Source organism: Balaenoptera ricei, chromosome 3 (assembly GCF_028023285.1).
Source record: "Balaenoptera ricei isolate mBalRic1 chromosome 3, mBalRic1.hap2, whole genome shotgun sequence".
Lineage (NCBI taxonomy): Eukaryota > Metazoa > Chordata > Mammalia > Artiodactyla > Balaenopteridae > Balaenoptera > Balaenoptera ricei.
In genome coordinates, this window is record NC_082641.1 from 182,221,831 (window position 1) to 182,234,879 (window position 13,049).

The 13,049-nt window shown below is 59.2% G+C and overlaps 2 protein-coding genes across 2 annotated transcripts; both read right to left on the reverse strand.

Moving 5' to 3' along the window:
* Positions 1-1,736: 1,736 nt before the first annotated feature.
* On the reverse strand, positions 1,737-4,053 carry ELANE (elastase, neutrophil expressed). Its single transcript, XM_059919017.1, has 5 exons — positions 3,921-4,053; positions 3,426-3,582; positions 3,086-3,227; positions 2,182-2,412; positions 1,737-2,014 (listed from the first exon to the last, which is right to left on the reverse strand). Exons 1-5 carry the CDS (start codon positions 4,048-4,050, stop codon positions 1,808-1,810), a joined length of 867 nt encoding a protein of 288 aa, XP_059775000.1. The 5' UTR covers positions 4,051-4,053; the 3' UTR covers positions 1,737-1,807.
* A 3,625-nt stretch (positions 4,054-7,678) lies between these two features.
* PRTN3 (proteinase 3) lies at positions 7,679-10,734 on the reverse strand. The gene is made up of 5 exons (XM_059919185.1): positions 10,668-10,734; positions 9,719-9,878; positions 9,187-9,328; positions 8,261-8,491; positions 7,679-7,849 (listed from the first exon to the last, which is right to left on the reverse strand). Exons 1-5 carry the CDS (start codon positions 10,732-10,734, stop codon positions 7,679-7,681), a joined length of 771 nt encoding a protein of 256 aa, XP_059775168.1.
* Between the last annotated feature and the right edge of the window lie 2,315 nt (positions 10,735-13,049).

Sequence of the window (13,049 nt, forward strand, 5' to 3'; positions counted from 1 at the left end):
CTGCCTTTGGTTCCTCCTTTCCTCCTTGATAGCTTTTCTCCTCACCAGGCTCCCCTGTTGTGACTCCAGGGGCCCCAGACTCAGCCCAGGAGCTCAGTCAGCCCCTCTGCAAATTCCCCATCGCTCTAGCCAGAATCTCAAGCCTGCCTCTGCCTGGCCGAGCTTGGATCTCATGCCCCTACACCGTCACTGTGGGCAGGGGATGGCAGGTTCTGAGGAGCAGAACCTGGGTCATGTGGCCCTCTATAAGTTCGGGATGGTGGGTCAACATCTCATGAACCTACTAGGGGGAGATGCTGCGTGTGACCAGAAGGGCGGGGAGGACCTCAAGCTGTTCCCAGTGGGAACAGTGCACAATCTTTCCCCCTCTACTTCTTTTCATGGTGAAAAGAAAAATAGAAAACAACATAGCAAATATGATTTGTTAGATCCCAACATGTTTTCTTACTCAAATCAGAAACTCTGAAACGAAAGCCCATTCGCATGTGGAGTCCAGATTATGTAAGTAAGAGTGTTGGAAATTGCAACAAAATTTGGAAATGACCCAGCAAGACAAGATGGTTCAATAAATAACCCTGCATGTCCCCGGATGCTTTGTTGACATGGAAAGACCGCCAGGGTGTAGTATTAAGTGGAAAAAGTGATTGCAGGGCAGTGGGTCACCTTTCTGAGCCGCTGGCACTTGGGGGGAGGTGTGCCCCGGTGACAACCTGCGGGAAGAGCTGGCAGGCAGAGGGAACAGCAAACGTAACGACCTTGAGGTGGGACCCCCGGGGGGGCGTGCTGCAGGGATGGGGTATTTGAGGATTTGGCACGAGGGGACAGAGAGGGAGAGATTTATCCTGGCCCCCTGGTGTGGGGTCCAGGGTGGGGTAAGGGGTGTTGCCTGATGTTACTTCTCTCATTTGCTTGCTTGGGTGATTGTTTCCCCCACCATCAGACTGTGAGCCAAGTGATGGCAGAGGCCACATGTGTCGTGGTCCCCCACCTGTGGCCCCAGGAGGTTCCTTCTCAGGCTCAGAGGCAGAAGAGGGGTACAGGCTGGTCGTCTCCCCCAGGGCTGTGACTCCTTCGGGGCTGGGTGTTTCCTTGTGAAACATCTGATCGGCTTTGCCCCCCGACCCCTGCCAAGGCAGAAGGCTGGGGAGGTGGGGGAGGGATTGTCTCCCCACCCAGTGAGGCCAAGGCTGGCCTGGTACCCCAACCCCTGGCTGGGTCCTTCCCAGATAGCGCCTCACTCTTCCCCACAGGGAAACAGGCTCAGAGACAGCAAGCAAGTTGCCCAAAGTCACAGAGCTGGGACTCAAACCCAGGCTCCTGAGCGTGGCTTCACAGCTCTCTGCACCTCCACTTCCTCATCTGTAAAGTGGGGCAACTCATAGGACCTGCCTCGAGGGTGGAGAGGACCAGCTGAGTGAATACTTGCAAAGACTCAGAATGATTTCTATGCCTTGTAAGCACTCACGAACACTTGCTACAGTGCTTTTCATTATCGCCACCTGCAACATTAGTTTGATTATGCTTTATAGGAGGAAAAACCAGAAACGGCAATCAGTATCCTTTTGTAGAGGGTGGGGAAGGGACTTCTTACCCCAATGCCCTGAATTAGCTGCCACCTGGTGGCAGCGTACTCGTGACATGCCCAAGACATTCTCCTGAGGACTTTCGACACTCGGTTGCACAACCAACAAACACCCAGACACATCCTACAAAACAGAATGTTTTTATTGTGCCAGGTGCCGCATGATGCTGCATGGGAAGGGCCCGGCCAGGGGCAAGTGAGGTGGGGTGACAGGAGAAGCCCCTTCTAGCAGGTCCTGCCTGCAGCATCCCTAGGGTGGAGAGAGGGGCTGTTATCGTCACCGTAGAGGTGGATGATGGAGTTGATCCAGTCTGCAAACTTGGCAACGGAGACAAAGGTGTCTGGGAAGATCCCAGAGCCGCAGCCCCCTCGGATGAAGGAATCGATCCCATGGACCAGCCCGTTGCAGACCAGGGGCCCGCCGGAGTCCCCCTGTGGAGCCAGACAAGTTCGGGAGGCTGGGCTTCCAGTCCCCACCCTCACACCCCCATCCACCCCCTTCAGGGTCGGGGATTCCTTCCACGGGTCTGGCTGTAGTCCTGGTTGCTGCAGCCTGGATGGGAGTGGGGTGGTGGCTCGAGGGGACATGGGGTACGTACAAAGCAGATGCCAGCGTGCTGGCCTGGCACCAGGGTGCACACGTTGGAGGGGCGGCAGAGGGCTGTCACCACGGTCACGTTGAGCTGCTGCAGGACTCGGGGCGGTGGCCGGTTCGTGTCCAGCTGGCCCCAGCCCATGGCCACACACTGCACCCCTTCACCCACGCCTTGGTCCTGGGCGGGCAGCCGGGCCACCTGCACGTTGGTGTTGATGGTGGCCATCCCACTGAGCTGCAGCAGGTGGGACGGAGCAGTGGCATGTCACAGAGGGTGGGGAGTGACGACCCTCGCCTCTCTGGGCCCTGGTTTCCCCAACCGAGGCTCCACCATGGTCCTGGGATGTTTCAGAGCAGGACATCCGCCCTGCAGGGTGCCTCCCACTTCAAGCCTCAGTTTCCCCGTCTGTAAAGTGGGAGCAGTCACCGTGGCTCAGGGCATCCCTGGATCTGTCTTGAGTGCAATAAACAGTAGGTAATAAAGCAAACTATGGGCCACAGCAACGACCATAAAACCCTTCTTCTAGAACATTCCCTGAGAATAATCATAGCTGGGCAAACAGAGGGGAAAGGCAGGTTTCTCCTTCCAGTCTCCCACTGGCTCGAATGTGGGGAATTTTGCCCCATTTGGCAAAGAGGGAGACTGTCCCTGCCCTCCGCCAGCAGGCACAAAAATACCTTTCTCTCTGTCACCTCATCTAATCTCTGACAGCCCTGCACGGCGGGAGTGCGGGGGGGGAGTATTTCTCTGTTCTACAGAGGGGGAGACTGAGGCACACAGAGATGGGGACGACACCAGGTCTGCGCCCGCCAGCCTTGTCCCCCAGGCTCCTGCCCCTCCCCCGCCCTCCCCAAGCCTCCCGCGGGCCTTTGCACCTGCCCTTCCTGCCTCGCCGCCGGCCGCGCACCTGGAGAACCGTGATGTCGTTCTTCAGGCTCAAGGGGTTGAAGCCGTTTTCAAAGACCCGCTGGACCCTGAACGTCTGCCGGGTCCGCTCTCGCTGCCGCAGGTTATGTGCCCCCAGCACCACGCGCACCGACCGGAAGTTCCTGGGGCAGGGGGACAGGAGGTGATTGGGGCGCCCCCGGGGTCGGGAGCGGCGGAGAGACCCCGCCCGAGCGCAGGAGGACCTACAGACCCTCGCGCCTTCGCCGGAAGGCCCCACCCCGGGACCGCAGCACGGCCCGCGCGACCCTCGCGCGGCGGGCGGACTGGAACCCGAGATGGGGACGCGCGGGGACACTCACAGGTCGCTCAGACAGTGCGCGGCCGACAGCACGAAGTTCCGCGCGATCAGGGCGGCGCCGCAGAAGTGGTGTCCGCGCCTCTGCAGGGACGCCATGAAGGGCCACGCGTGCGGCCTGGCCGGCCGGCCCCCCACGATCTCCGAGGCCAGCGCGGGGCCTGGGGGCAAGGGCGGTGGCGGCGGTGAGCGGCGCGGAGGAGCCCCGCCCCAGCCCGGGAACCGCTCCTCTCCCAGGACCCCACCGGGTCGGGTTCTTGGCGTGCTTGTCGCCCAGAGAGGGGCGGTCCCGCACGGTCCCCCTGCCAGGGCGCAGCTAGATCTGGACTTCACCCGCTGGGAGTCCCCAGAGACCCCGCTGTTCAGACCTCACCACTCAGGACCTCAGCCTCCTCCTTATCCCAGCTGTCACTCCCCATGAGGATGAGGGGGCCGGGAGGGTCCCCAGCAGGTGGAGAGGCAGGAACGGACCCCAGGGACAGACCCGGGCCCCGCTCACCGCCCAGCAGTACGGCCAACAGGACAGCGGCCAGGGCAGGGCCGGAGGGTCTGCAGCTTTGGATCATGGTTGGGCGGGAGCTCTGGCGTCTCTGCCCTTTGTGCCCACCTGCCCCTCTTATAGCCCCCATGGCCGGAGGCCGTTGCAGTTGCCCGTGGGGGGGCCTGGTGCCCCCACTTCCTCTCCCCATCCTGGGACGTGGGGGATGAAGCGGTCATGGGAAGAACAGCGGGGAGAGGATGTGTGCAAGGGGTGGGGCTGGCTCCAGGAGAGTCCCCAGATCAAACTCAGGATGCACAATTAAATTGGAACGTCAGATAAACTTTTTTTTTTAAGCATAAGTATATCCCAAGTATAAGCACAGGATGTACTTACGTACAAAGTTAGTCTTTGTTTATCCGACATTCAAAGTTAGCTGGGCGTACTGTATTTTTGCTAAATCTGGCCACCCCGGCCCAGAGGAGTTGGCTGGGACGCCCACGTGCCTCAGTTTACCCAGGGCAACGGCAACCACGTGCACGCAGCCCTGTCCTGACATTTGGGAGGCGTGGCAGGGGCCCCCCCATGAGCTGCCTACCCAGTGACATGGTGGGGGAACCGGGCTTTGAACCCAGGTGCCCACAATGCACAGCTGGAGGGAGACTTGCTGCCTATTCCTCAGCCTTGGATCTCCCTCTTGGAGCCCGGACTTCCAACCTCTCTTTGGTTGTTGCTCCTAACGGGGAACTCACTCCCACCTGGGACCTGGTCAGTCTCTGGGGGCCCTCAGAGGTTCTGGGAAGGAATCCCTCCCACCCCCACCCCACCCGCACCCCTCTGAGCTTCTCTGAACCCCCTTCCAGCCTGAGACAGAGGAAAAAATTCCCGCCCAGGCCTGGAGGCTGGACCATGGATCTCCAGCCAAGTTTGAGAACTTCAGCCTGGACCTTGGAAGAACTCAAGCCGAACAATGGAGATGGGGTCCACCAGGGCCAGTTCCCAGCCCCGTGGCCCCCGTTCACCTTCCCACTCCCCACCCCCCACCCCTGTCCCAGGCTGCTCCAGCTGCAACGGCCGTAGCCAAGGCTGTCGCAAGAAGCAACGTTCTCCTGGCTCGGAGCAGGGTTCAGGGGAGGGAACCAACGGATCCATCTGCAGGAACAGGCGGGCGGGGGCCCTCAGGGACACCCAGAGGTGGGCTGGGGCTGGAGTCCAGTTTGTCCCTGGGCTCCTCCCTGGTCTGTGGCCACAGGCAAGCAAACCCCCATCTCTCCCCTCTCAGTGGGGTCCCCACCCTGTTGAGTTAAAGTTACCATAGAGCACTTGGTAAGCACCTGCTGTATACACAACACTGTTTCCAGTGGGGGTGGGAAGAATGAAGGAGACCATGCCTCAGGCAGGGAGACCGGATTTAAACAAAAGCTGCATCTATATTGAGCACCACCTGTATGCTGTTTCCTCGCAGGTCATGGGGGCTAAGCTTGTGGACTCTGGGTTCAGATCCTGGAGTGGCCACTTGCCCACTATGACTTCAGGCTATGGGTGTAACCCCTCCATGCCTCAGCTTCCTCGTCTGTAAAATGGAAGTTATAGGCTCCCATCTCACATTTAATCCCGAGGATTAAATGAATGAACTTTTGTAAAGTTCTCAGATGAGAAAGTGCCGTCCTTGAGGGCTTGTTAACCATTAACCGGCTCCCGAAGGGCACGGTGGTGATTGGCTTGGGGAGCAGGGCTGGGCATCTGGGGGAATTCTGATTCACAATCAGAGCCGTGATGCCACGGGGAGTCCCTCGCTTGATCCCTGTCACACCGCAACAGGAAAATGATGCTTTGCGTGTCCTTCCCACGGCTGGAGGCTGGGGGACCCCTGCGCTGTTGGGAGCCGCCCTGCTCTCCCCGAGGTCCCCCAGGTCGTATCTGCCCAACATCCTGTTTATGATTCCTGTGGGTCTGTCCCCTGAATCTCAACAACCCCGGCCAACCTCCAGCAAATCAACCCAGGCCCCTATATCCCCCAGCCTCACCTCCCCTTCTTGGATCTGATCTTTGCTGTGCAGAACTTTCCTCTGTCACACACATGTACACAAGCTCATAGAAAATAGAAAACGGGCTTCCCTGGTGGCGCAATGGTTAAGAATCCGCCTGCCAGTGCAGGGGACACGGGTTCGAGCCCTGATCTGGGAAGATCCCACATGCCGCGGAACAACGAAGCCCGTGCGCCACAACTACTGAGCCTGCGCTCTAGAGCCCGTGAGCCACAACTACTGAAGCCCGTGAGCCACAACTACTGAGCCTGTGCGCCTAGAGCCTGTGCTCCACAAGAGAAGCCACCGCAGTGAGAAGCCCGCGCACCCCAACGAAGAGTAGCCCCCGCTCGCGCAACTAGAGAAAGCCCGCGCGCAGCAACAAAGACCCAAGGCAGTCAAAAAAAAAAAAGTTTAAAAAAAGAAAATAGAAAACACCCGGGGCTGTTCTTTCTGGGTCTTTCTGTTCCCATCAATGGGCTCAATCCAACATTCCCTCCAGCAAACCTCATTTACCCCCAGTGCTGGGCACCAAAATCCCTCTGGGCTTTTTATAGAAACCACTTCCCTGCCGCTGGCCGGTGGGAAATGCGGAAAATTCCCTGCGTTCCCACAACACTTATCAGCGTGCGTTTGCCAGGATTTCGGCTTTGTCCCAGGTCTCAGCACACCCTTGCTCCTGCTGAAGCGGAAAACCAGTCTCATCTCCTCCCCTGGGTGGTCGGCTGAGGTGTGAAACAGTTAAAAAGGGGGCAGCCCTGGGGGTTCTGGCTCCAGCTTGAATTCGCATGCTGCCACCAGATGGCGGCAGAGTAAATCAATAACAAAAGAGCTGCCTTCCAACTCTGGTGTGTCCGGTGAGCTGGTTGGCCCCTCTCTCTGAGCCTCCACTGCCTCATTGCCATGGCCACGTGCCCTCTCCACGGCTGGCCAGTGACCCCTACCTCTGCCTGGCCTCAGGCCTCTCCTCTAGACCCCAGTTCATTCTGTGGCCCTGCATGCTCCAGCCCTGCCCCCTCCCTGACCTGCTCTCCTTCCCCCACACGTCATGCCTTGCTGTTCCTCACACCCCCAAGCTTGTCCTGATACAGGGCCCTTACACTGTCTGTGCCTTGCCTGGCGACACTTCTCCTTTTGTTCGTATTCAGGCATTGCTGCCTCCTTCAAGAAGCCTCCCTAATAGCCCTTCTGCCTGCCCCCGACTGGTCAGGAGCCCCACAGGCCCTGGGCACCCCATGTTATGAGAGCTTGGTCCTCAGGTGGCCCCGGAGCTGGGAGACACAGAACTGGACAGGACACCCCTAGCCCTGAGGGCCAGGGTAGGGCTCCTTGGACACTTGGGAAATGTCTGGAGTGAGTCCGTTTTCCAGATGAGGAAACTGAGGCACAGAGAGGGGCGGCAACTTGCCCCGGGTCACACTGGCGGGGCTGGGTTAGAACCCATGTCTGCGGGCATCTGGGGAGTGGGATCCGCTGTGACATGCGCCCTCCTCCGACTTCCAGGCCTCTGTTCCCACCCCCACCCCGAGCTCGGGGTTTGGGGACTTGGACGCTGAGGACCCTGGGCCACTCTCCCCCACATCTCCCCGTGGGAAGGACACACAGGAGCCAGGGGGATGGTCCAGCTTTTATTGACGCACCGTGGGTCTGCCTGGCTCCCAAGAGCCGGGGGGGTGGGCAGGAAGGGGGGCACGGGCGCAGAAGCAGACCCGCCGCGTCTGTCCACAGCGTGGCCTCAGCGCCCGGGGGTGCTCAGGGGCTGTCCTCGCCCCCCGCGTTGCTCAGCACCGAGCGAATCCAGTCTACGTAGAGGGAGACGCGAGCAAAGAAGTCGGGGTACTGGTTGGTGGCGCATCCCCGGATCACAAAGGAGTCCACGCCCTGGATGACACCGTCGCAGACCAAGGGGCCGCCCGAGTCCCCCTGGGGAGGGGGCAGGTCGGTCAGTCACTCAGGCCAGGCCAGCAGCCAGACGAGGCTACCTCAGGGGAAGGGGCCACGTAGGGGTGAGATGTTTCCAGCCTAGAATTTTCTTTAAAGTACGTGGGTGAGACAGGGAGGGGAGGCCCCTCTGGAGGAGAGCGGACATTTATTGGCCCCCTGCTATATACCTGGACCCCAGAATTCTGGGTGTGGCCCCCGGAGTGGGGCTAGGGCACCCACCCAAGGTGGGCTGCGGGGTGGAAAAACCCGCAGACCCATGAAGGCCCCGTCACCCCCTCGCGATGGGTGTGCTCACCTTCCAGATGGTGTGACAGAGGCACCCGCCTGCCTGCCCTCCCTCCCTCTCCCGGCTGTCCCTGCAGCCACTGAGCTGCAGCCCCCAGTACATACAAAACAGATGCCAGCGCTGCGTTGGGGCACAAAGGTGCACACGTTCTGTGGCTGGCACAGGAAAGTGACCACGGTGACGTTGAGCTCCTGCAGGACCTGGGACGGCGGCTCAAAGGTGCCCAGGCGGCCCCAGCCCATGGCCAGGCACTGGGTGCCGTGGGGCAGCAGCTGGTTCTGCTGGGGGAGCTGGGCCACCGCAACCTGGGCGTTGAGGGTGGCCGGGCGGTCCAGCTGGGGCAGAGGGCGGTTGGTGGTCAGTGAGTCTCCAGGACCCGCAGCCACCCATGGACGATTATCTCAAAGTGCCTCCTTCAGGCCTTTGCACATGCTGTTCCCTCCGCCTGGCTCTACCTCAGGGGTCGCCTCCTCCAGGGAGGCTGCCCTGATCCCCCTCCAAACCTGCCAGGGCTCAGTTTCACATTCCCCGAGGCCAAGAGACTCCCCTTTGCAGCATTGGTCACTGTTGCATTCATTCACTTACAAAGCACTTATTGAGCACCAACTGTATGCTTGATCCTGGGCTAAGCCCTGGGGATCCTACCTCTGCCTTCTGGGAGCTGATCTTTGGGGCTGGGAGGGGCCAAGAAGAGAATGGCAGGTGGCACAGTCAAGGCAAACATAGCCCAGTGATGAACAGTGTATGCGGGAGGGGTGGCTGTCACTCAAGTAGGGTGAGGGGAGGCTTCCCTGAGGAGGGGAGGCTGGTGCCAAGGCTGAGGGTATCTGGGAACAGCGCAGGGAGCAGGGAGGGGACACAGCCGGGCAAAGGCTGGGGGCGGGGCATGGGGCATCCCGCGTGCTCAGAAGGTGGTGACTGGCTCTCTCCCCACCAGGCCGTGTCCCACGCCCGCCGGGGCTCCTGTACACTAGGTGCTGGAAAATGAATGAACAGGGGTCCCTGGGCCCTGCTGGCCCCGCCCACCCACCTGCAGGAGGAGGACGTCATTCAGCTTCTCCTGTGGGTTGTAATTGTTCTCAAACAGGCGGCTGATGCCGAACCTCTGCTCTGTGGGCTCGAAGGTCTGCAGGCGGTGGGCCCCGAGCACCACGCTCACCCGCAACGGGTTCCTGAGGGTCAGGGCGTTCATCGCTGGGACCGCGACCCCCCCCCATGTGCCCCCCACGCCCGTCCTGAGGCCCAGGGTGCAGCCCCTCGGGGACTGCCCACCGTCCCAGGAGACCCCCCCCCCGTCTGCATCTTGCCCCCGAGGTTTGAACCCCTGGCTTGAGCTAATCCTCCTGGGGCATCAGGGGGTCACGTCGGGCTGGGGAGCAGGGCAGGTGCCCGCCTAGTTTGGGATGAGAGGGTTGGGCCGATGGACGGAGGGGCTGAAACCAGGCAAGCGGAGGCAGGCCGCGCCTCGCCCCCTCGGACCCCCGGGGCAGCCCCGCGCCCCCTCCCTCGGAGCACCGCCCCCTCCCCGGGCAGGCCCGCGCCGCGCAGGCGCACTCACTCACAAGTTGCTCAGGCAGTGGGCTGCGGTCAGCACGAAGCGCGGGTGGATCAAGGTCCCCCCGCAGAAGTGGTTGCTGGGGAACAGCTGCAGCGACGCCATGTAGGGGCGCGAGTGGGGCTGGGCTTCCCGCCCGCCCACTATCTCCGCGGCCCGGGCTGCACCTGAGGACGCCGGGGTCAGCGGCCGTCGCCTTGCCTAACGCCCTCCGCGGCTCCCTGGACGGGGGACCGACCCCACCCCACCGCCCCATCCCACGCCCAGGGAGCCCAGACGGGGGTCGGGGGACGAGGGCAGAGCCGCTGTGTGGCCTCCACCAGGCCTGGGACCCCTCAGAGCCTCCGTTTCCCCATGTGCAAATTGGGGGTCCCATAGCAGCACAGGGGGGCTGGGGGCTGTGGAGGGAAGAGGCCTGGGCCCGGGACAGTTAGCGCCGGGGAGATCCCGGTGGTCATTATCATTATTATTTCTGAAGGCTCCCAGGAAGCAGCGGCGCCCAGTCCTGGAGGTCAGGAGGGGGAAGAAGCTGGCAAGATGACCCGTCTTGCAGATGGACAAACTGAGGCATGAAAAAGCCTCATCAGGATGAGGGCGGAGGGGTTCCCTCACTCCGGTGTTTCCTCTGACACGTGCGTCATTCACCCAGTGACACATTCGTTCGTGCGTGCACACTTACTTACTGAGTGCTTGCTGGGTGCCAGGTGCTGTCCAGGGATTCTGGTTATATTGAGTCCCTAGGACACCTCCCTGGGCAGGAGGCACTGGGTTTTGCCTATTTTACAGAGGCGGAAACAGAGCTGCATATCCCAGGCCCCCCCTTTCTTTCCTCCTCCCCTCCTCTTGAGGCATTCATCCCAAGCAGCCAGTCGAGCCGGGTCCTGCTTCACTTTCCCCATCTGAGCCGTGAGGGCGTGGGACAGGCAGACGGACGGACGGACTTGGGCCCCACTCACCGCCCAGCAGCACAGCCAACAGCACTGGGGCGAGGGCAGACCTGGAGGGTCTGCAGCTTCGGGTCATGGTTGGGCCGTGCCCCCTGCCTGCCCGCCCCCTCTTATAGCCCCAATTCAGGGAGGCCATTAGGGTTGCCCCATACCCGGGCTGGGCGTCCCCACTTCCTCCTTCCAGCTCGAGGGCTCGGGAGCTTGGGGGTCAAAGCTGCACCCCAGGAAGCCTGCAGGGGCTTCAGGCTCAGGCTCGGGGTCCCGGCACCCCAAGAGATGTAGGAAGCTGGCTCCCACCCACCCCATGCTGGGGGTCCTCTGGACAAGGGGGCTTGTGGCCACAGCCCTCACAGTGACACACACCCCAGCTTCCACACCCCCAAGGGGGCACTGCCTGCCCCCAGAGGGTCCCTGTAGCCCCAGCAAGGTGAGATGTGGCCGACGTGTGCAGGGGTGGGATGAGTCCCACTCAGCGGGACAGAAAAGGGGGTGAGGGTCTCAGAGCCCTGCGCCTCCTGAGACCCACAGGTTCATCTCTCTGCCCTCACTTTGTCTGGGGGATTCACTCTTCCCTCTAAGGCAGAGCTCTCACCTGGGGCGATTCCTCCCCCAGGGACACCTGTGGTCATCACGACTGGGGAGCTCCTGGCATGCAGTGGCTGGGACCAGGGATGCTGCCCGACACGGGAGGGGGCAGGGGGAGACTCTGGTGCCGGGGAGACATTTATTTATGTATCTATTTATAACTGACTCATTATTATGAAAAACTTAAACCTACAGAAGCATAGATAGAGGAGCTCACGGAATTTGGGGGCCAAAAAGAAAGTTTTTAAGCTTTTCATTTTGAAATCATTTCACGCTTACAGCAGTCCGCAGAATTCCCGGATGTGCTGCCCCAGCTTCCCCGGGGCCACGTCTTGCACAAAGTTTGCCCCCTCACAGGCCGCCTGGATTTCACAATCAGCCAGTCTCTGGTCCAGGATCCACCCCCCACCCCCACCGCCTCCCCGAGTCTCCTGGGCTCTGGGGCAGCCCCTCAGCCTCTCCTGGCTCTCGTGCCGTGTCCTTGGTGGCAACCTGGCAGGTTTTGGGGGGAACGTCCCTCCGAATGGGCTTGTGCGGGGTCCCCACACGGAGATGGGGTCTGTATACCGAGTGGCGGTCCCCAGGACGTGGGGTATCATCTCTGAGGTACCTGCGTGTCCCTCCCGCCGAGTCACACTTTCCTCTTTGGAATGAATGAACGTCTCTGAGGCAGAAACACCTGCTCTGAGTTTTGCCCACCAATGACTCCTGGTGCAGCCTGCGTGCCTCACTGCTTCCCACCCCTCCCTCTGCCGATGCGTTTTTATTTTTTATCTTTTAAATTTTATTGAAGTAGAGTTGATTTACAATGTTGTGTTAATTTCTACTGAACAGCAAGGTGACTCAGTTATACATATATATATATTCTTTCCCCCCGCCAGGCTCTTTTTTTTAAATTAATTAATTTATTTTTTATATTCTTTTCCATATTCTTTTCCGTTATGGTTTATCCCAGGATAGTGAATATAGTTCCCTGTGCTATACAGTAGGACCTTGCTGTTTATCCATCCTATATATAATAGTTTGCATCTGCTAACCGCAAACTCCCAATCCATCCCTCCCCCACCCCTCTCCCCCTTGGCAACCATAACTCTGTTCTCTATGTCCGTGAGTCTGTTTCTGTTTCGAAGATAAGTTCATTTGTGTCATATTTTAGATTCCACGTATAAGTGATATCATATGATATTTGTCTTTCTCTTTCTGACTTACTTCACTTAGTATGATCATACCTAGGTTCATCCATGTTGCTGCAAATGGCATTATTTCATTCTTTTTTATGGCTGAGTAATATTCCATTGTATAAATGTACCACATCTTATTTATCCATTCCTCTGTCGATGGACATTTAGGTTGTTTCCATGTCTTGGCTATTGTGAACAGTGCTGTTATGAATATAAGGGTGCATGTATCTTTTCAAATTATACTTTTGTCTGGGTATATGCCCAGGAGTGGGGTTGCTGGATCACATGGCAACTCTACTTTTAGTTTTTTGAGGACCCTCCATACTGTTTTCCTTAATGGCTGCACCAACTTACATTCCCACCAACAGTGTAGGAGGGTTCCCTTTTCTCCACACCCTCTCCAGCATTTGTAATTTGTAGATTTTTTGATGGTGGCCATTCTGAGCGGTGTGAGGTCAGAATTCACACCTCATTGTATTTTTGATTTCCTCTTCTCTAATCATTAGTGATCTTTTCATGTGCCTGTTGGCCATCTGTATTGCCAACGTGTTTTTAAGTCACACATCAGCCCAGTCACTCGGGAAAGGCCGCAGCCCTGGGTGTGGCCCTGACATGTCTCCACAGA

Coding starts and splice junctions, on each gene's coding strand:
- PRTN3 (XM_059919185.1), bottom strand. CDS start 10,734: ATGACCCGAAGCTGCAGACCCTCCAGGTCTGCCCTCGCCCCAGTGCTG. Junction 8,492..9,186: donor ATGACGTCCTCCTCCTGCAG/GTGGGTGGGCGG, acceptor CCTCTGCCCCAG/CTGGACCGCCCGGCCACCCT. Junction 7,850..8,260: donor GCAGCGCTGGCATCTGTTTT/GTATGTACTGGG, acceptor CCCCCTCCCCAG/GGGGACTCGGGCGGCCCCTT.
- ELANE (XM_059919017.1), bottom strand. CDS start 4,050: ATGGGGGCTATAAGAGGGGCAGGTGGGCACAAAGGGCAGAGACGCCAG. Junction 3,228..3,425: donor GCGCACTGTCTGAGCGACCT/GTGAGTGTCCCC, acceptor CCCCTGCCCCAG/GAACTTCCGGTCGGTGCGCG. Junction 2,413..3,085: donor ACGACATCACGGTTCTCCAG/GTGCGCGGCCGG, acceptor CACCTGCTGCAG/CTCAGTGGGATGGCCACCAT.